Below are 22,945 nucleotides of genomic sequence, written 5' to 3' on the forward strand. Positions count from 1 at the left end.
TAAACATACCGCTGCATATAAAGTAATATTTATGTGACTTCTTAAAAGATAGTGATAAAATAATAACAGCGATTAAAGCCGTACGCAATTATATTTACACATTTATTTATTTACTTTATTTAATTTATTACAGACAACTACTTAAATTGTTTACAAGTAAAAAATGACGCATATTTTTCTAGGATACATATATTGCGTTCACTTTAAATAGGAGTTTTATAAAATAGGATTCTTTGGCTTCAGTTTCAAGGCACAAAAGTCATTAGCGCGTTTCCTCTCGCGATAACGAATTTTGTTTTATCGGTTAATATTATCGCTTATGTGCACATCATTAGTGATGTAATTAGAAATTGTATATTATCGCAGGATATGTTTTCACTTCAATACTACTTCTTCGCGGAAGAGCATGCGATTACTACGGGGCTGATTATTAAAGAATTTATGTTAATAATTATTAACATTAACGGGCGCTGTTCTGTCGGCGATAAATAAATGCGAAAAGATCGTTCGCACCTGGAATAAATAAACGATAGATTTATTTGCGCAATGGTAATTTATATCAGGGTAAATTACGTCAGCATTGAACGAGGCTGCTAGATTTATACCGAACAATTTATTCTCGCATCTATTTATTTGCAAACAGGTAGCTTCGTCCCCGCAGGCTATACTAACGTTTAATATCATTTATGTAATAATACAGTCGGCACGCTGTCCCCGCTCGTTACACAGGGCTGCGTTTTCCACCTAATTGCGCATTCGCGCGCAATCGGGGTGCATTCGCCTCCGGTTTGACGTCATCCCGTCAAACGAAACTACGAATGGTTTATTCAGAAGGTTCCGACACGCTCCGCCGATTAAATTCTACTCGTGTCGGTCACTGACAGCACCAATGCTCGAACTGTCGACTTGTTTCTCCGCCACTCAATTACAGTCACGTTCTTCAACCTTGCGCGCATTCAACGTAAGCTCTGCGTAAGGTCGGAAACCAGTTTTTGCACATTTTTCATCAAGCGATCGGCTTTTCATCGACCGTTTTGTCCGCGACAAGTGGACACGCTTCGTGTTCTGAAAATGCTTCAAGGTCCTTTTACGACAATGACGCATTATCAAACTATGTAATTTAAGTTACGGATAGACTGAACCGTGAGTATGATAAATGAAACCGTTTCTCCATCACAAATCCTTGCGATCGGATAGCGGAGTGGTCTGCATGGGTATCTCGTCGTACAAGTGCTCCGTGTTATGATCCAAGTTTGGCTGCAGACGTATCAGAGTTGCCGATGGTCGGTCGTAATGGCCGTCTTGTAACAGATCTGTGATACGTGATAAAAGAATCTCTGTTGAGAATCTTAAGCAATTATATCCGTAAAAAATATACAGTTTATTTAAATTAAAGAATGTAATTCTGTCTTCTCGAGGAAAAAATAAAATAAAATTGTATTTACAGATACTCTGATTAAAAACGATTGGTTGACTCAAATAAATATTATTGGTATTATTTGGATAACTTATTTACATTAAAAAAGTTAATACTACTAGTTTGATATAAAATAATTACAATAGTATTATTTAGTGACACAGTCCTCACTATCGCTAATTAGCATCTGTAGACTGTTTTATTAAATTATTTTTTTTTAATAATTATTGCGATTACTGTGCTTTGGTAAACTCAGTAAGAAAAAAACTTACCGCGAAAATTTCCGGAAATTCGCAGACCAATCGTAGCGCCGTTAGCGTAAGTGTTCAGCGATTCAATGCCATCGACAGTCAGTACCGTTTCCGGTTCCCTGTTATAAGCGAATATCGGATTCACGCCGATCGGGGGTGCTGAAATCATAAACGGCGAGCATAATATGCGATAATATGTCGATCGCAGCATTGAGAGTTGATTAGAGATCGCACGAGGCGCTCGACACCGCGTGATGATCGACGAGGAGATAGCTTTCTCGCTTGACTATGACGGTCAAGATTCTCAAAACGATTACGTGGCCAGACCTCCCCATTGGGGTCAAGGACACGCGGATTTCACTGATGATCTAGAAGAGAACTGCCGCTGACAGGTGAACGTGTAACTCTCGATACTCACGTGGCAGAGTGGCGTTCATCACCGCGGACGTCCTTCCGCCGTTCGCGCTCTCGCGTTCTTGCCCCTTACCCGTCGTCTTCTCGTCGTCGTAGACGGCGAGGCGAATGGTCTCGAATAGCTTGGTGCGCATGTGAAGGACCATAACCACCGCGAGCGAGGTCAGACCGAGGGAGACGATCGCAGCGACGACAATCAGAGCGATGTCCAACGGGATCGGCGCTGACGTCTGGATGTCGTCGGTCGCGGCTATAAAAATGTTTCATTACGATTTTTTCTAAAGGATCTAAATTCTATAAATTCATCCATTTGTATATATTCCCTTATATCTTAATCTATAAATTTATGTTTTCATATTTTTGTATTAATCTTCTTCTTTTACATGTTGGACACGTAAATGACAATGTATTGGTTAAAGCACAGTATTCTTTGTGTTTCCACTGGAAACGAAGTAAAACAGTATACTGTACCTACTTATTTTTGTAATTATCACTTTAAAATAAGCAATATGGAGGAACAAATTTAGTCAAATCTTCTTTTATGTAAAGATTAAACGATTGAGTTACACATAAACAAGATAAAGATTTTTATTGTGCATTTGCGAAATATGCCGATAATACCTTTGTGAATGGTTTTCACGTAATCGACATTTGGCGCGTTGCTCCTTTCGTCACTTTGGTCGCGTCTAAAAAGAGCGTCCTTCGTCGCGAACTTTTGCCTATCTTTCTCAACGTCCCTTCTACGTTCGGGAACGGAAACCAAGACAATCACGGGGCGAACGGTAGTGGAAAGATCTTTCGTTTGTGTCTCGTTTATTGAGGCCCCTTCCTGAGGTGGGGCTGCAATCGAAGCTGTTGCCGGACTCGTCGTTTCCGGAATGTAGTTTGTGTCATCCCAATCGTCACTGACAACTGTGATGGAAGCTAAATTACACAAATCAATTTTTAATTTTATTATGTTGTTAGTTAATCGTTAGAGTTATTAATTATTTAATTAAATAAATCTCAGGCAATCTGTCACCGACTGTGAGACATAAGAATATCGTCAATGTTACACGTGGCGTTATAGAGATATGCTTTTCTAATGACGCGAAAGTGGAGCGAGACACGTGCTTTCCCTAACGTTAATTTTAATCGGCAACTTTTTCTCGAGCTCGCCCGTCGAGCTGTCTCCAGGCGTTTGAAAGCGTGAAGATTCATTTCTCTGGGCAAACAAAATTGCGTAACCCCCTCCCCGAAGCGCAAATCCTTTCCTCGATTAAACATATTATCTCACCTTCCGTCTGGCGTTCGGTAGTCCAATGCGGCACAACGGAGACGACTTCCGTTTGCTCTGTACTAATCCCCGTTGTTTGCGGTAGACGGTCGACGGTAGAGCTCTGCAAATAAACAGGCGACGTTTGCTCGACCGAAAAGACGTCGTCGTCGTCGCCGTCGTCGTCACCGCCGTCGATGCAGCTTCCGGTTACGGCATCGCAGTCATTATTCCGGTTTTGACATGTGCATTCGTTTGCACAACTCAGGCCCCATTGGCCGATCGCGCAACGCTCCTCGCATCTGCGAAAGGAAGAGCCTTTTGTAATTTTTACAGTATCGTGTACTCGACTTGACGGATACTGCCTCGAGGTGCTACTCTCTTATCGTTCGGTAAACATTGATCATTGATACTCTTAAACACTTACCGAGATCCCCGTAGTCCTGGAGAACATTGGCAGGTGCCGTTCGCGGGATCGCAGGTACCACTTTCCCCGCAGTCGCATACTTTCGTACATTGTACTCCCCAGGTTCCCAAAGGACACTCTGCGAAGTAAAATTAATACACAAATGAAACGTTGTTTATTTAACATATTTAATCGTCAACCTATTTTAGATCGCACTGTGCATTAATGTCACAAAATCATGCCAATTTACGTGACTTTTATGTTTAATTTTCTATTTTTAATAAAAAGAATGTTTAAAAAGTCGTACTACTACTATTTAGAAATTTTTAGCAATTGTAGATGAATCGTTGTTTTACAGAATGTTTCTTTTTCAATTCTTTTTATTTCTGTATGTCATATAACACTGTGCGCATGTTAGAAAAACAATGCGTAATATACCTCATTAATTCCACATTAAATAAGATATTTCAAAAGACGTTTTCTACCTTAATCTATAATATCAACGTATTTCACGGATAGTTGACAGCCAAGACGAAAAAATGGCGCAATTCCTACGTAATGCCGCCTATTAAACGTTTCGTAAATACAGGCAAGCGAAATTAATAAGTCTTTACGAGTAGGATTGTAGATCGTATCTGGGAAATGTTTAAGGCGAACTTTTGTCATGCAGCCGCGAGTGTCTCTTATAAGGCATCGACGTTCGCGATTGCGTTACGCGTATGTATCTGATTGACTATTATACGCCGCCCACGACCTTCTCGATGTACGTTCGCGGCAAAATAGCGGCTTCGTAACTTCCGGGCTTCCGCAACTTTTGAAGTGTTCCCCTATCGCTATTGACGCAGTTGCGTGTAATCCGCAACTTGAGAGATTCTATTGAAAACTAGCTCCCTAACAATATGAGACAATTTTAACTTGAAAGTGAAAAAAAAGCTTATGTTTTGAGAACACGTACGCGGAGTGTGAAAGACATTTAATTTGTGATACTTATACCTTTTCTCATTGTCAGTCAAATATGACGTGGAGTCTGTCACGTCGTCATAATATTTGCTTAATATAAGATCTGCAATTTGTACTCACAAAATTTGAGATTCCAGACGCGTAGATGACAGGAACAAGAAATTCCGAGTTCTTAAAGTTAGACTCCGATAACTACTTAATTGAGACGAAACCGTTTAACGAAAATTTAGACGTACATGCGTGTGAAAAGTTGAAAAGTAGATGTAAAGTCTAATTCAGATTGATATTAATGCGCGTACTTTAATTCTGGAAAAAATTCCAAATCTATAAAAGAAACACATGTAAAAACTGCACTAATAATTTTACATGATTGACCTCGATCAAGTTTGGCCATTCCAGCATCCTCTTAAAGGTATAAGAAAAAGTATGATAAGTTACTGTAAAAAAATTTTATTGTTTATGCGTCAAAGACTCAATGAAAATTTTAAAAGCTTTTATTACGTCGTTGTTTTACAACAACCGTGATTATGCCACTTTGTAGCGGCACGTGTGGGCTCACGTAGGTTTTAACGAGACCCGCTGTATGAACACGAGAAATCCCGCTCGTTATTATGACTCGCGTGGAAGTACCTACTACTGTCTACTGGGAAACAGTCGTTTCGCACGCGCGTTCTCGCGGCGGTGGAAGGTCGGTCCGTTTCATGGAGCGTGAAATTTCTCATTGCGTTTTGTTGCTACCGGCTTCGGATCTGTTTGCTCTCAATTTCGTTTTACAATTCGAAGCGCGACGCATCGTTTATTTTCCTCTAGAATCTAGAGTCTAGATCCTAGATCCTATTTTTGAACGGGGATCGTTGCGAAATTAGCGCTACAAGAAATTATACAAACCTATTCATTATACAGACCTTCGAAAGACCTTCCGAATAGTTTTAATTCAACGGATTTCGCATGCATATATTCACCGCCATTTATATTGCCCAAAAGGTTTAAATGTATTCCTTTTAAATGTCACAGCAATTTATGAGCACCTAATTAGCACTACAATTATTTGGTCCGGCTCGATAAATGGAAGATGTCGCAAGTATCGCCAGCCATGAAATTCGTTTCAATGACCTTCTGGAACGTTTTTCGTTGTTTCTTTTTTAAGATAGTATTTCTTCGGGGTCACTCTGATGTTCGCGTTGACAGTGATATTACGGACAGAACTGGCGTCGTCTTGCATAACCGTAATCATCGTGTGATAAAAATTTAGTTACTGTATCATATTGCATTAGAATAACGGGGTCGTTAATTCTCAATACCGATAAAAGATATTTCAATATTTCTTGTTCTTTAAAATGCAATTCTATGAATGTAAAAAGTTCCCCTGTTACGTGTCATTCATAAATTGAAAAATGATCGGTGTATCTTAAATACACAAAAAGCAATTACAAAAAGATATATTTAAGATATATTTCAATCATAGGTGTAAAAATTACAGGTTTAAACTACCGATGATAAGTATTCATTATAAGTACATTAGGAAACCTAAGATTAGACGCTTGATGGAGGGAAAAACGAGAAATCGTATCCTAATGATTTTCTTGCTCGACTCACCATAGGCGCAATCATCTCCGTGATACCCAGGATCGCACTGGCATTCGTTCGGCGCGACGCACACACCTGCCACACATTTTTCGCAAAATGGTAAACAGCTCGCATCCGTTTCCGCGTCGCCGTGAGTCATTCTGTATCCCTCGCAGCATTCCTCCAGAGTCTTCGACTTTTCCTCCGTCTGCAACGTATTTCGAGAGATGCACGTGTTATTAACGCTTTTATCTTAATTGATCGGTCGGGATTGTTATGTCAAGAGAACACTTTCGATTTCGACAATAGCCAATAATTCTTTGTCGTTTTCCTCTCGTAACAATGACATAATAATCAAATGACTCGACGATTCTGACATTATTAGCATGGCAATAATCAAATACGATATTAGAGAGAAAGAGAGAAGGAGAGGATGATGATATATTGTTCTGGTGTTTTTCTTTTTCCTCTTTTTTTTTTCGTTTTGAGAACGATTTCACCAGAACGACTTCAGTTACGACGAAGAATTCCGGAGATAAGACGGCCGTTATATCACTCTCTAAAGCACGAGATTTCGATCATTGGCGAGAGTAAAAGTGAGAACGGCTGGTGCGGAATGCAGAGAGGGCACGCGATGGTGGACGAAGTGAAGGGAGGGGGAGGGGGAGAGGGATCGCAGAGAGAAACGAGATGAGGAACGCACACGGGCGCGTAACGAGTTCCTCCTCGCAACATTGAATTGACTGACCAAACGTGCTCGAACGCATATATAAAAATATCAGAGACACGACGGTAAACAGAAACGAAATGTATGCGAACAGATAACTGCCAACAAATAAATGTCAATTAAATATTAACTATTTCTTGTAAATTCAAGTAAAATAAATTTACTTAAATTTAATTAATTTGATTTTTGCGTCAACAAATTTCTTTAATAACGATTGAATAATATTTTCCAAACGAACTTTGAAAGAGAAGTGCATGACTTTTGCGGGGGATAATGAAACCGTTGAAGATTGAATATCACAAACTCGATAATAAATTTCTCTTCAATTTAAGGGAATACGTGTGGAAATTTCGTTTCCATAAAATATCAAATCGGAAATATTCTTTTCTCTCCTACTTGCGAACGTTATTACATTTTATCATCGCCTTTGCGATCACGTTACGCGAATATGTTTTTAAACATTATGGATTGGTGCGCTATACGATCGCGCGTTTACTCGACAGTCTCTTTTACTTGATTACAAAGTCTGGTTTGCAAAAGAAGGCAGCTCACTTTTAATTCGTTCTTATCATGTGAATTCTGCACTTTCAATTTTTCAACTGGACGTCTGACATGCCGTCAGAAAGATAACGACTTCATAATACACCATTAAGGACAAGGTCTTTGATACATATGAACCGAATTATATGCAAATTGATACATATACATGATACATGTCACGAAATTTGAACACTCTTTTACTTTTATTGCAACACCGAACAAGGTTTCTTTTATTATCTTGGTATATGCACGATGTTGCGAAATTATTGTCGCTCTTTTTATTCATTCTTCAAGGTTTTCTGGAATATTGGCTTTTAAATTATGCAATAAATTATTAATGTGAATATTTAATTAATGTAAATAAAAATAAAAACATGTCAGAGCAATTCTCGACAACAAATAATATAATAAAATTTATACACACATATAATTATTTGCTGATATAGACAGATTTCTTGATATCACAACCAAAATGTATTGTTAATTTTTGTATTTGCTAGAATTTTGGCTGTCACGTATAGAATTTGAAAATTCTGTTTCTATTAGCTAGATTGATTAGTAATACATATACATATCACAGTATTTGCTAATTATTTATCTGTCTCAGCTAGATTTTACACACATATAATTGTTGTTGAAATTGTAAGATTATTTATTTGAGTGCAGAAGGAAAATTTTCTTTAAACTTAATAAACCGTTTGTTCGACTATTCCAAAGCATATATATTTCTTTATTTCTAACAATTTTTATTAAATGTAATGAAATTATAAAATTTATTAAAACCAAAGAAATATATACTTTGGAATAGTCAAACAAAACTGTTTATTAAAACTAAAGAAATCTTTCTCTCTGTGTATTTACTATTTTTATTTTGTTAGAATCTCTTTAAAGCATAACAGTCACCAAAGATTAAATTTTTTAAATTAAAAATGTCTGTGTATGTATGTTTTGAAGAGAACTGACGTTTAAATTACTTCTCGTGAAATTATACAATATTGACTCGCACGAAACTGCATTTTTATTTATATACCATAATTTAATATTTAACAGTGAACAGACTCGTAATTTTCATATAAGAAAATTTCTATATAAGTAAAAACCTCGGCTGTGAACCTATTCATTTAATTGATAAACATGTTTCATGTCTTGTTATAAATCATTTGGAATTATAGATCTTTACGGTGAGAGCTACCAAATGCACTGGAAACTGACGTCAAAGATTTTTTTGTTCTCACTAAACGCCGTAACTGACATGATTAATTCTCAGAGCAAACCTTTCGCTTGCGTAATGAGACTCTCTTTCACAAAAAAGAGAGATAAGTTATTGATTACAATATCGCGCTCAACTATGTAGCCAGACAATGGATCATATTATATTGTATCGTTTTGATGGACATTATCGATTTCAGAAATCTCATGATGCTTGATAACGTCATCTCGATAGCATCTGATCCTGTTGTCTTTTCATAAAACGTTACGTTACGTGGGAATGCATATTACGCGATTGCGTAATAGTTTTTCAAAGTAGTCCCACAGTTTCATGAAAATGTTCTAAATCGATTGTATTATAATTGTATTAATTGTAAGCATTTCTAAAATTATATGCATGTTATACGATATAATCTACACAGTTAGACACAAACAGCAGTAATAATTAAAAAATGGATAATGTTATATGATCTGTGTGATTTGTGTAAATATACATGTTTGAACTCTAGATTTTTCTACAGTTTCTAGATTAATATTGCAAAATATTTCTAAAAATTATACTTAATAATGTAATAAGTAAAGTTTAAATTTAATGATATAATACACAATTTATATCTGATTTATATCTAAACACGTATAAAAGTGTTTCTCTCTCTCTCTCTCTCTCTCTCTCTCTCTCTCTCTCTCTCTCTTCTCATTTAACGCTTGTGCGTTATTACTCAAAAGTTGTGCAATTTAGACGTTTTCTAGCATAGTAGAAAACACCAAGTGACCTCGACTTGTCCAACGGTAATTTTCGCTCATTATACAATATTATCCTGCTTGCATTTTTTGTTCTTGACCGTTCTCCTTTTTCTTAATTCGACCGTCAGGTGACATTGCTATTAAAAATGTCACCTGCGTCATGCATATCGGAGTATCTCGTTATTGAGCATTGCTAATAGAGTTTCCTTTTTCAACTCGATTGCATACGAGTGATCCCTTATCGCTTATGCGTATTTTACTTATATACGTTTCTAATACGTTTTCGCTGAGAAGTTAACGACTTAGCTTCTCACGTACCGCAGCGTACATTTATTCGCCCATAATTCTTCCGCGATCGGTAATTAGCGGCGTATTACGTTTCAGCTTCATTCCAGCATCATTCCCGGCTAGTAACTTCAATTTACTCCGAAGCGAAGCTGCTTCTCTTGTTTCTTAATGACGGTGATTGAAAGAAAAAGTAACGTGCACCCGATTCTTCGCCGTTGGCACGCCGCTTCTCAATGCGAGATGCTGTTTTACAGTTTTGCGTTACAAGCGTTTATCAGTCCTCCAGGAGCGCACCTGGTAATTAGCGAGGTAAACGATTTTACCTTCGCTCAACGGCACCTACGCTGGAATTCGCGCTTTCTGTCGTTGAGTCCTCGCTCTTACGTGAGCATTGCGTTATCAATTGCGCACAGCTCCTTACGTAGTCGGCGCGCGTACGCGGCGACGGTGCTCGGCGGTATGCTAACAAGCCGAAACCTTCGATCGCGCGGCGATGCGAATTCGTGAGGCATGTACAATCCCACAAGTTAGATCCGCGGATTTGATAAGCGCCGGGATCGGCGAAGCTCCGATGAAAGCTGTAATTGTTTTGCACCGTAATTCCGCCGCGTACACCACCACCGTCGTCGTATTATACAGATCGTATCGCGATAATGTGCGATGGTTGCCTCGTAAAGTTCTAAGTAGGTCAATAGTGGATATAACAAGCGGGTGATTCTGTTAGTGTTAGATCTCGATTAATTCACGCGAATCCCTTGTTAAGAATTACAGAAACTATCATATCTAGAGACGTGAGAATCAGGGCTTTTTTAACGCGAATCGAGTCGAGTTAAATCGAATCGATTTGTTGATACATAACTTTTAATTAACATCATTATTATTGGATTGAATAGTAATATACAGATGTTTACAAAAAATTTCTGTACTATAAGAAAAATAATATTAATTGTATGATAATGTTATTTTATACGATATGAAGTTTTATTATTTTTTAAATATAACTTTATATGATTTTTAATATATGTAATTCTTATTTGAATAGTTTTACACGTATCTACCAGATAGAAAACTTTCGCAATAATCGTTACATTTTGCAGCAACAGAAAGCATATCTCTTGCTACAAAGGAATTTTGTGATTATAATTTGTAAAGCTATTTATTCAATTATTTTTTAAATATTTACAAATAATAATATTGAAACAGCATACGTGTGTTTCGTGCATGCTATTTCAAATTGTTTTGTAAAATTAAAAAATGCTTGAATAATAATTGTACAATTTTATACTATGATATCTCCTTTTGTTTTGCAATAATTTGTACAATTACAAGTTAATTACAAATTTTTTAATTAACTGTTAATTTGTAATTAACTAGTTGTTTATTTTGAGTTTATAAATGATTGTTTCAGTTTTCTTAAAAAAAGTTAAACCTACTGAATGCACATTAAGCGCGCGAGAATTATTTATACGCGAAAGACTGTTTTTTGTACAAAGATATTTTATACAGAAATTAATGTTTCGTTTATAAAGAGAAAAAAGGACTTTCGAAACAATAATTATATGGCAGCGTACGTGACGCGCTGTCGATGTAATGAAGAAATATTCGTTTTTTTCTCGCAGGCTGCACCAAGTAAGTTCATTGTCCACATAATAAACCGTGCAAAATGGCTCATGTGCACGGGTGTATGCGTGCACCTTATTTGGCGTACGTGTGATTACATTGCGGGCGTTCTCGTCCCAGGCGCGGCATACGCCACACGCCACAACACGCTAAAATTTCCATTTTAGGCTGAGCGTTCCCGCTCGACTTTGATATAATGCACGCCGGTGTGCGGCAGGCCGATTACGAAATGCCGCCGCGAGCGAGATCTTTTCACTTCCGGTCGATTCCTCAGGCATGCACGAATTTTCAGACCCGGCCGATATTCCGAGGGCATTCTCGTTAATCTAATTGGCGGACGCGCGCGATTTGTTCGATCTGTCTCGCGAAATCCCGTGAGAAAGCGTGCGCGTTTCTCCAGAGTGTAGCCTCGCGGATTTTGACTATTATAAATTAAACGCCAAGCTATTACAACGTAAGTGCTATTTATAAGTTGCATGAATAATAATTCGGATTTTAATTATATTCATTTTTTGGATCCGGCTCAGCGACGCTATAAGTTGTTGCTGTAATAGAAGAACGTGTTTAAATAAAAGATCGAATCCTCGACCGATGGCATTATAGATGAAAATTTCAATCTTTAGATTTATGTATTCTTATCTATTTAATTTATGTAGGAATATTACGTATTCGTCATTTCGAGCTTTTGAAATCTTTTCCTGAAGAATAGAGGTTTCGGCCTTTGACATTCTTCTGTTTCTCTTTCGGTACATGTGGCCTTATACAGGCCAAAAAAAAGAAAAAACGAAAGTATTCTCCTTTTCACGAAAATAGACAGGACGATTAACATAAGGTGCAATTTGTTCAGATATTGAAAATTAATCTAACATCGTATTCTCATATACAATTTCATCTTTCGAAACTGAAACGTTACCCACGAGACCCGAGACTCGTCTGCTGGTCGATGACACGTGGTGCTTTTTACACATCAATTATGTCGTTCGCTCTCGGACTTTGTTTACACGACGCACGTCATGTCTCATCTCTCGTTAAACGACGGCAATTCACTTTGGATGTCCCGGCGGATGTCCCGGCGGCGCCCGTAAATCTCCCGCGAGAGGAGATTTCACATCGACTTTATTACGTTCGCGCCTCGGTAATTGCGGGGCCTTAATTGAGGCGATATCGGGAGAGGGGTCCGACCGACGACGTCGAGAGGCACTCGTTTAAATTACGAACATGCCCGAATACCTGCTCGCACGTTGCATCGCTATTGCATATTATTTAGACGCAATCGATCGCGCAATTTCTCGTAATGTGCTCTACACTTAATACACGCCAGGATTGAACGACGCGTGTTTCTCTCCGAATTGACGATATTACCGCACGAGAGAGGGATACGATCTTCTCCCCCTCCCCCGGAGAAGATTGTCTTGTTACCTGCGATGCGTCGAGTTAAACGTTTTCGCAAATTGCCGACTTCCGGCATTTCCCTTCATCGCCGAGGGTACCCAACGCAAAAAGATATGCACACGGTATCGTGCGAAGTCTTTTTCAGCTAATGGCCCGCTTCTGGACCGTTTCGTAATCTACCAGGGATAGGACAGGTTCCTCCTCCTTCTTCTTTCGGCGGCGCGATTCGTCAATTCCGCATTTCACGGGGCATAAGTGCAGCTGTGTGCCACCCGCTGCCGTTTTCCTCCCCTCTCTCCTCGCTCGAGCTTAAAAGCAAACGTGACTATGTGCCCCGCATTTTCTTTTTATTTATTTACTTAATCAGACGGCCGCTGTTAATGCTGACTTTCCCCGCAATTAACTCGCTGTCGGCGGCGCGAGAAAGAGACGGGGGAACAAGGACGTGTGCGAGGGAACGAAGGAGCAGGAGGCAAAAGCGGAAGAATAGACAGGTTCTTTTATTGCGTCTTGTATGTGGTACGATTTGCCGTACGGGTACCGGGCGAGAGAAGTATTTCGCCGATCGTTTTCCATTCACGCGGAGCGCCTGGGAAACGACATTTTTCCATAACGGGGCGTGGAAATGGGAATTTACGTAACTTCTTCCGCTGACGTCGGAATAAATTATGGATCTATTGTCTCGCAATTTTGTATCGCTTTCCTTTTTTTTTTCGCTTTGAATAATTTCGATTATAAGGATTCTATTTCGTTGTCGTTGCATTAGCCGTAGTCAGGTTTAAGTGAGCTTTCAGTTTTAGGTTTTAAAGTTTCAAGTTATTACAGTTTTATGTCGAAGAGTAAACTTAGATCAAGCGAGATTACAAAACAAAATCGCGAATCCTTTTGATGGAACAGTTTCGCGGAAGACCTTGCCTGTTATATGCCAAGGCCTTCCGCGAAACCGATTTTCCACGCAGTCTTCCGTGTTGCATGCAAGACTTAACATATTTTCCTATTCCTTTGAGAAGTTGGAAGAATGGTTCTTTCCCTGATAGATAAACTAGAATGGCGATTAGACAGTAAAATTGCCCATGTAGATATCCACGTCGGAAAAAATTTTCTCAATGCAAATGCGCGTCTGTCATTAATTAATTCTCTAATTATTATTTTTTCGATATGTCCGCTTGGACTGTGCTATCAAATCGATCGAGAAAAAAGAAAAATGAGAAAATGTTAAAAGTATGTCGAAAAAGTATACAAAGGTTACGACAAAGAGTTAAATTAAAATTGTTCTAAAATTATTTTTGTAGAAAAATTACACGAGGCAAAAATTACTCTTTATATACAAGCATAAAATAATAAATTAATTAACAGTCAAATAATGTGTCTTCAGAAATCATCTCGTTAAACAGTGAATTTTCGACGAAAGGATTATTTTAGGACTTACTTTCACACGATACCGTTGTCGTAATTCGGTCCACGACTTGGGACATCTTGGGGGAATTTGTAGGCACCAGGTGAACGAGTTGATCACGACCGGCTCGGTATAGGTCTCGTACGACGTAACCGTGTAACTGTAACGTACGATTGATTAACTATCGACTGGTCCTGCGATTTCCTTATCGGGTCTACCATGGCATGCGGCAAGGTATGCATATAATAATGATTTGTGTATGTGTTACGCATGCCGGCTGCATTGTCAAGGTTTTTAGGTGAAGGTGTCTTAAAAAGAAATATCGAACCGTACTTATATTGCTTGAAAATTTAATTATCACTTACGCCAGATTTGAAAGATTCAGGGTAGAATTTCATTTGTTATTTCATATGTGTTTTGTTGTATATTTTTATAAATGTATGTATTCTGATTCTTGAAACGTTTTTATGTAATTTATTAAAAGTTATTATTAGAAGTTTGTCTTTAATTTTTGACAGAAATTACAGAGATTTGTTTAACAATTGCAGATTGTGTATATAATATTATATTTCGATACTAACTTCTCTATTCTTGAGCACACGTGATCTCCGGTCAACGAGTTAGCGATGGACACTGTTTTAAACGCCACGAGCAGGATGAAGATCCACGAAATCTCCAAGAGACTCATTTCAATAAAATTGCTAAAAGACCTTCGATTAGCCTCTCTATACAGACACAGTGTAATCATTAAGAATCATTTTGTGCTTACATACTTACTGCGAAAAAGGCAGAAATGTTTTTTGGTCTCAAACACAATTTCTTCAAAAGAACCAACATCGAAGAAACTCCGATCGTTGTCGACGACATCCATGTAAAAGTGAAGAAAGTCCTTCCATCTTCTAGCGAATCATCAAAAGTTGACTAATAAAAGAAAATAGAACCGTTTTCGAATAAAAGATATCTCATGTTTTATTGTTAATAATTTAAAGCAAGAGAATTTAGACACGTGATATCAGGGAATTTCAATGATTAGATGTATCGTAATGTAACAATTCAAATAATCATATATTATAAATTCTAATAATTTGATTGAGAAGAATTCTGTCAAGCCTCCGATCGTATTATCGTAACGCTGCTCGAACACTCATACAGGATACTGTCGGAAACACTTGTCGCAATAGGTGTGTGATAGAAACGTCCCCTCCGAAAAGATTCTCTTTGGGGAGAAGTATTAACTGACCCCAATCGTACGAGCGCGATATTGGATATTGAATAGGCACCAAGTGTGAATGTCAAAATGTCGCGGGAATAATGTGCAATATAATATAAAATATTGCACAAATAAAATACTAGATAACTTAAAATTAAATTTTCGTACGAATAAGAATACTTATTTCGAGTAAGGCATTAATTTTCGCCCTAATTCTGCATATTGATTATCGGATTAATTAATCCGCAACAATATGTGTTTAATAATTAATAAAATTATAAATTAATTGGACGTATTTGTAACTAGAAGTATAAATAATTCCATAACGTTATTTATTATTCAACCGTAATTCTAGGAGCGACTTTAGTCGTTATTCTTGTACAGAATGATGAATTGTGAAAACGATGCGAAAGAAGTAGGAATTTCGCAGTTGATTAGAATAGCTGCTACGGTACGTTAATTCGATTAACTAATACTAATGCCGACGAAGGCCGCATGAAATTTCAAATGTGCCGTACAGCATAATGTTCTCCTATCCATTTCTATCCGTTGTGTATTTACGGAACGGGCAAAAAAAATTGAAGAGATGTTCATTCAAATGCATCGGCCAGCTGTTTTAACCGTGAGAGAATTTCATATCTTATATAGAACTATTGCGACAGTCAGTTTTAGTATTTCGAAAGAGAGTTTGTCGCATTTCCTATCGTGATACACGCGTAAATGATGATAATTCAGATAGATGGTGCGTAATTTAATTAATTTTATAACAATCCACAAAAATTAACGCTTAATCAAAAAGCGTTCGATTAAAACTCTCTAAAATGTATTTTTATTTATTTATTTTAAAACAGCATTTTATTTTTGGATGGCTCTTGTATAATTGTGATAAATACAAAAGACAATTTTTGTTTGTTTAATGAATTCTAAGGGTTATCTCATCGCAATTTTTTGGGGCGTTTTATAACTGTATTTTACAATACTCTGTGAATTTTTATATACATTGGGAATTTAAATTAAAGTAACATTCTCTGATAAATTTATATCGCAGTTTTCACAGAAGACATTAATAACTTATATCAGTGCAATCGAAATATAAATTCCAAGGATATTGATTTTTTTTAAATATTAATTCAGAGGTTGTCAACTTTTTTGTTCACACATAAGTCGCTTGAAACATCCTATTCTAAAATGGAGAGATTAAAGGTGGATACAGACGTATCATAATAGTACAGAAAAATATTGAAAAGAAAAAAAATTGTTTATCCTAATAATCAAACTTTCGGGAAATAATTTCAATTAGATGTTTTATTAATATATAATCAAATATTTAGTAATATTTAATAATTATATAAAAAAACAACAATTATAGCATCAATCAATTATTAAACGATATCGAATTAAATATTACTAGATGTCTGGTTATATTAACTGAATGTTTAATTGAAAGTATTTCACCAAAGCTTAGTAATTACGCTTATTATTATCGAACGGTTTCTTTTCAGTGCATACCGTGCGTATCGAAATTTTGATGCAATGATGTACAAAGGCGCACCGTATCCTATCATTGAATTGATACGCAACAATACGATGCGTATACGATGATACGCGGACACGCAACAGGTCTGTATCCGCCTTCACCCAGAGCAACGCGTGCAAGAAACAACTCGGACGGGAAATGTCGGTGATTGCACAATTTGCAATTATCGAAACGCCTATGCCGCGAACGCATCGAGCCTTACGTAGGACTGTAAAACCAGCAATGAAAATGCAGATGCAAATTACCTTCGATGTTACCTCAGTTTACATTACGCGTTTCGCCGTGCTCCTTTACGAGCGATTATGTAATTGTAATCGGTAGTACGACCGTGCCAATTAGGTTGAAAAGACAATTTTTACGCGTGATAGTTTTTACAAAGGGAATAACGAAGAAAATGAAGTGACGCCGCAATCGTCACCCGCAACGGGGAAAAGGATATGCGTCATATTATCGCTAGTCAGGCGTGCAGTTCAAATGCATTCATTATGCGGCCTAATATCACCACCTACGAGCGAAATAAAACGCTTTTACTTTCGAGCTGTTTTTTTTTTCTGACAAAACGACCTCTAAGTAAAATATATAATAGTAGCACTAATTCGGTTTCGACGTTTACATACCAGAAAATTTTCCTCAAAAAGTTTATTCCATTCGCGTGATCACAATTTTGACAGAATTCATTAATGCGGGATGTAAATTGTTATACGTTATATTTTAATAATTTGCTCGTGACATGGGATATAATAATTCTGTCTATCCCTCATTCACCGCAATGCGCGCACTGGCCTTCGATTTAATCCATGTATAACACACCGTATCACTTCCACGCTGATCTCGCGATTCACCTTCACGTTTCTCACTCTTTCTCTCTGCTGAAAACACGCGCGATATCGCGCTCGCGACGAGATTCAAATTAACTTTTTACGAGAATCCGCCGCCTCGGTGACGTTGTCAGTGTCGAAACGGGCGAAATAACGCGGAAACCACGCTCGTTGCTCTTTATCTCGCGAGAACGCGAAGACATCGTCTCGCGTGCGGTTGCACGCAGTTGTGCATGTACGAGCGCAGCCTGCGGGCGTTTGTTTCTCTCTCTCTTTTTTTTTCTCTCGTCTGATCTCTTCGACCGATCTCCTCTCCGGCGGGCCGAGCCCTCGCTCCGGGAAATGTCACTGTCGCTCGCTTTCACAGCGAGCGATTCGCAACTGCTGCGGCTCTTGTAACGAGCAATTGGCGTCGCCGGTACTCGGAATGCACTTGTGGCACAATGAACTCCGACCCTCCGACAACTCCGACGATCACGCCGCGGAGTACGGAGGGGGAGGGAGGATCTAGAGGCGGTCGTATGTGGTGAGCTCTTCGTCACCGTTGTACGAGAGAGAAAGAAAGAGAGAGAGAGAGAGAGAGAGAGAGAGAGAGAGAGAGAGAGAGAGAGAGAGAGAGAGAGAGAGAGAGAGAGAGAGAGAGAATACCGTGCGGCACCATCATGCTGGTACTTGGGTACCGCAACGCGACGCGGATATCCTGCGGAGACATTGACATTGCGACCGGCGAGGTGCCGTTGCAAGCCACCAGCCAGTCACCGGAGCGTGACAACGTTGTATCGCGTTATACGGAGAAATGAAAATCCGCGTGACAAAATTCGGCGCGGTTGCAAAAGACAGAGAAAGAGAGAGGAGAGGAGAAGCATACCGAGGGGAAAAAAAAAACGGTGAAACGAGAGCCGTGCCCTCGAAAAAGTAGGCTGTCGAAACAGAGATCGGTTTCCCTTACATCACGTCGTGTGTATCGACGGAGAGGAGAAAAAAAAGAATCGCTTTCGATCTCACTGATGTGATTGATTTTTTTCTCAGTCGCGCTCGACTGCGCGACAGAAATGGCATATTGATCAGGCGAGCGACAGGCGCGAGATATGAGAGCTCTTACTTCGTAATGTAATCCAATACAAACTCGTGGCTTTTGATCGCATATAAAACCGCCAGTACTTTATATCCTGTGTTATCTTACACCGCTGCTTGGCTGCTTGTTACGCCGTTACATTGCGTTGCGTATCCGCTTGCATTATTTGCGAATTAATAATGCACGTCTTCCCGCAGTTTATCCTCGCTCGTAACCCGATGTCGTTTGGACGTAGACGCGCGCGGAGTGTCAATGTGTCTCTCCCGTTGAGCAAGAATTGGAATAGATAGGCGAGAAAGCCGGGGTTTTAGAGTTGTCTGTCGGAACGGAGAGCCGAGAGCAGGCAGACTCGTGAGTAACGAGATGATTGGGAGGCCAATTCACCGCGTTCCCTCTTGTTCTCTCGCGGCACGCAACAGATCGGACTACTACCACGGCTGGATCGTCGTCCGAAGCATCGACCGCTTAATCCCGCAACGCTGCACAACATCCCAACTAAATAGAGTAATTAGTAATTACGAAGGAACGCCCCCCCTGCCGCCTGTGTATTTCATTGAGGCTAGCATTTGCTGGAAATAAAACCTAGCCTTGGGCAACCTAAAACCATCAAATCATATTTACTAGTTAGTATTGTTTGGATAATACTGTTCACTTTGAAAGAACAGAAAGTTCATGAAATAGAAATTAATATACATAAACAAATGGTTGTTAGAGAGATGTGATTTTTAAATATTAAATAATTGTCTTATCTGTAAGAATCACGTTACATCTTATTGTTATTTAATATGGAAATGAAATGTATTCTCTCAAAGAGAGTAAATGTAGCAAGGCCTTTTCTTCTTGCTGGTTCTCCGGTCATTTTGCATTTTCAAATGCCAGCTCGCCGATCTCAATGACGCAGGTTCTACGTGTGCACTCTATCGTACAATTGCAGCCAGCTAAACAAATATTTCACAATTGTAAGGCGCATAGTGCACCGCGCAGTAGGTTTTGTGTCTGGCAAAGTTACGTATCGTTTATCTGCGATATATTATATTTTGGCGGCTACCCGACGAGCAAAAAAAAAAAAAAAGAAACCGAGGAAATATACTGCTTCTTCTTCCATTGATTAATACGAATTTAATAAAATTTAAAACTGTTTATTAGTTTCGAAACACGGAGAAATTTCGAGAAAGACAATTCCATATATGTGTCTGCTACGCAACTAAAGTAAGTTATATTAAACGTTACATAATAATGTAATATCTGTGTATATTTTAATTATCAAAAGTTCTCTGTTTAATTTAGTATCGGAATAAAATTATGTAAGTTTTGTAGAAAGATTATTTCTATATTAAATTCGAAATTGCTTGAAAACGAAATGCGCGAGCATCGACCATGTAACACCGTTAAATATATTATGCGCCTTGTAAGGAAACATTTTTCATCGAGCGATTGCGTCTGGTGTACGTAATACATGTTCTCGCCTATTTTATCTACTGGGAAGACATTATCGATTTTTCGTCAGTTTTATTAAATTGTATTCCTGATAAGACTAAGGCTGCTCGTCGTGATGTTTAATAAACACGTATATTCTCATTATTTCCGGCGACGGAAATGGCGCACAAATATGACGCGAAGCGTCAAGTGTTTCCCCAAGCGGTACTTGCTTTTTGTGCAAAATCCCTGACCGAATTCCCGCTAGTCCGTCACGGCATAACCGAGCTAATTAATACAAACGTTTTAATGACGGCAGTGCCAACCGGGTGTCGCGCGCACCGGCGGTATGCCGATTAATTAATTTCGCAATTTTGTGTGAAATCACGCGTAGAGCACCGTCGCTTAATGTAATACTACCCGAAGGATTTCGAGCATCTGTGTTTGAAACATTTTCAATTCGTGAAAACATCGCAGATCGGCGATACGACGACCGAATTATTACGTATGGATTATTTCCCCTTACATGAACTTGAAATCGATTGTAGATACAAACACCGACACCCTGTAGCAAATCCTAATAAATCTGAATGCTTTTTAATTTTCTATTTAATTGAATAAAACGAAAAAAGAACCGATACGCCACAGAAAATGTAGCGTGTTTAATGTCAACCCGACTGCACTCACAATATTTTTTTTCCTGAAATTATGTATCTAACTGTTCTATAAGAGCGGGAACAATTATGTATACCCACGAGCATTTATCTTATTGTTTGCCTATTGTCGGCGAAATGATATTGTCAAATCTCTTTTCGTGATATCATAATTAAGCGCGGCAATTTACCGTATCGAGCAATCGAGGAATGAAAACGGGGTCGAGAACTCGCGGACTCGCCCGTGGCATTTAGATCGACTTAAACTTTTCTTCGTCCTTGCATCTAAAGTAGATAAACAAGCCGCTGCAGCTGCCGCAAGGAGTAGCGGATAAATAACACTTATTTTCTCTTTTCCATTGATTTTTCGTCTTTTAAGGGAATGCTGGAGCGATGATCAAATTTGATCGAGTTCGACAATGTAGAATCGTTAGTGCCCATCATTAAGAAGATTTCGTATGTATTTCTTTTCATTCTCGGTATTAAGTTCAGTCTACAGACTGATATTAATGCGTATATTTTAATTCTGGAAAAGGATTTCCAAATCTATCAAATAAATACATTCAAAATCTTGATACATACGAAAATTTTGTAACGAGATTTTATATGTATTTCTCTTAAAAAAAAATTTTTTTTCCAGAATGATAGTATATGAATTAATATTAGTTTGCAGACTGGACTTTCGAGGCTGCAGAAAACGCTTTCAAATTTATAAAAGAAATACATACAGAATCTCGTTACAAAAGTTATTGCTTAATTGCTAAAACAGACTGTCTCCAGCATCCCTTGAAGGTACGCCACGACTTTCCGCGTTAATTTCGTGCGCTGATCATGCAGCTGCGACGATCCTACGACTGTCGCAACCGCGACGATTGCTCAAGGATAATTGCGTCGGGAAAATGCCCTCGTAATCGCATTGACAACGTTCGCGAATACGAACATGTACTTCGGGAAAATGGATATCGATAATTGATTTCACAACTAATACATGCTTGTGAGATGTGGCATTATTGCCAGGGTAGAGCAGAGAAAGAGAGAGAGAGAGAGAGAGAGAGACACTAATCTCGGTAGATTTATGCAATTTTGCATTCGCATCAGGAACCGCCTATGTGAGATTTCGATTGCGATCGATTGGCGGTGGAAACAGCGCGGGACAACGGGAGTTACATAACGGTTACGCTAATATGTCGCGTTGTTTAATGCGCCCGGCTGATCGGGTGAAACGTTTCAAACACACACACACACACACACACACACACACACACATACAACGTGCGTCGTACGCCGTTGTGAGATTTGGAAACAGGAAATAAATAGAAAGCGGTCGGATTGCGGAAATTTTTTTTCGCGTGCTCATCGAACATTCTAATACCGGAGAACATAATATCGGACTGTAAGTAATGGAGAACGGCGAAATATACGAGTCCAGAGAGCGGGAAATCGATGTATCCTGCGGAGCAGTGACACTCCTGCGCGAGCCGAAGTCGAATTTCATTATAAGTGATAAATCACGCCGACCGAATATCATGTTAGCGGATGCAGCTCGGGTGCTCCGTGCGAAATCAAATGATTATAACGTGTAGAAGTGTCAGAAACAGATCTGTGAATTATTGGCTTCACTGATCGGTGTAGTGACTACAATCGTAAATAAATGAAAATTGAGGAAAAAGGTTATTGGAGATGATTCAAGATTTTTTTTGACGCCAAATCAAATCGAATATCTTCGTTTAAATTTGAATAAAATATAACTTTGAAATACAATTTTTATTTAACAATGTAATTATTCTTTGTTAAGATCTAGACAATGAAAAAAGATTACTATGTAAGGAAAATAACAATGATTAAATATGTGATAAAGTCATTTTAAATATTTTATAAAATTGAATATGTATATGACCTGTACATCTTACATTCGAAATTTTCAAATCGTAGAGATTCAAAACCGAATTGGATAGTTTGCACATTTCTAAAGATTATTTTACACAATGTAAATACATATATATAAAGAAGATTCTAAGAGTTTTTAGCGAACTTGGCTCGTTAAAAAATTG

General features: G+C 38.4%; 1 protein-coding gene across 7 annotated transcripts; it reads right to left on the reverse strand.

The window, feature by feature from the left end:
* Positions 1 to 88: 88 nt before the first annotated feature.
* On the reverse strand, positions 89 to 19,841 carry LOC105838568 (platelet endothelial aggregation receptor 1). Of its 7 annotated transcripts, none has more exons than XM_028189351.2 (11): positions 18,853 to 19,841; positions 14,959 to 15,106; positions 14,767 to 14,886; positions 14,219 to 14,345; positions 6,300 to 6,477; positions 3,765 to 3,882; positions 3,359 to 3,639; positions 2,704 to 3,006; positions 2,087 to 2,332; positions 1,690 to 1,827; positions 89 to 1,313 (listed from the first exon to the last, which is right to left on the reverse strand). In XM_028189351.2, exons 2-11 carry the CDS (start codon positions 15,054 to 15,056, stop codon positions 1,174 to 1,176), a joined length of 1,749 nt encoding a protein of 582 aa, XP_028045152.1. In that variant the 5' UTR covers positions 15,057 to 15,106; positions 18,853 to 19,841; the 3' UTR covers positions 89 to 1,173. The 7 variants fall into 7 exon arrangements, with proteins under 7 accessions (XP_028045152.1, XP_028045151.1, XP_012539680.1 ...); XM_028189350.2 differs by having other exon boundaries at positions 14,955 to 15,106; XM_012684226.3 differs by lacking the exon at positions 18,853 to 19,841 and adding an exon at positions 17,550 to 18,193.
* Positions 19,842 to 22,945: the final 3,104 nt, after the last annotated feature.

The sequence above is a fragment of the Monomorium pharaonis genome, chromosome 4 (genome assembly GCF_013373865.1).
Source record: "Monomorium pharaonis isolate MP-MQ-018 chromosome 4, ASM1337386v2, whole genome shotgun sequence".
NCBI classification, from domain to species: domain Eukaryota; kingdom Metazoa; phylum Arthropoda; class Insecta; order Hymenoptera; family Formicidae; genus Monomorium; species Monomorium pharaonis.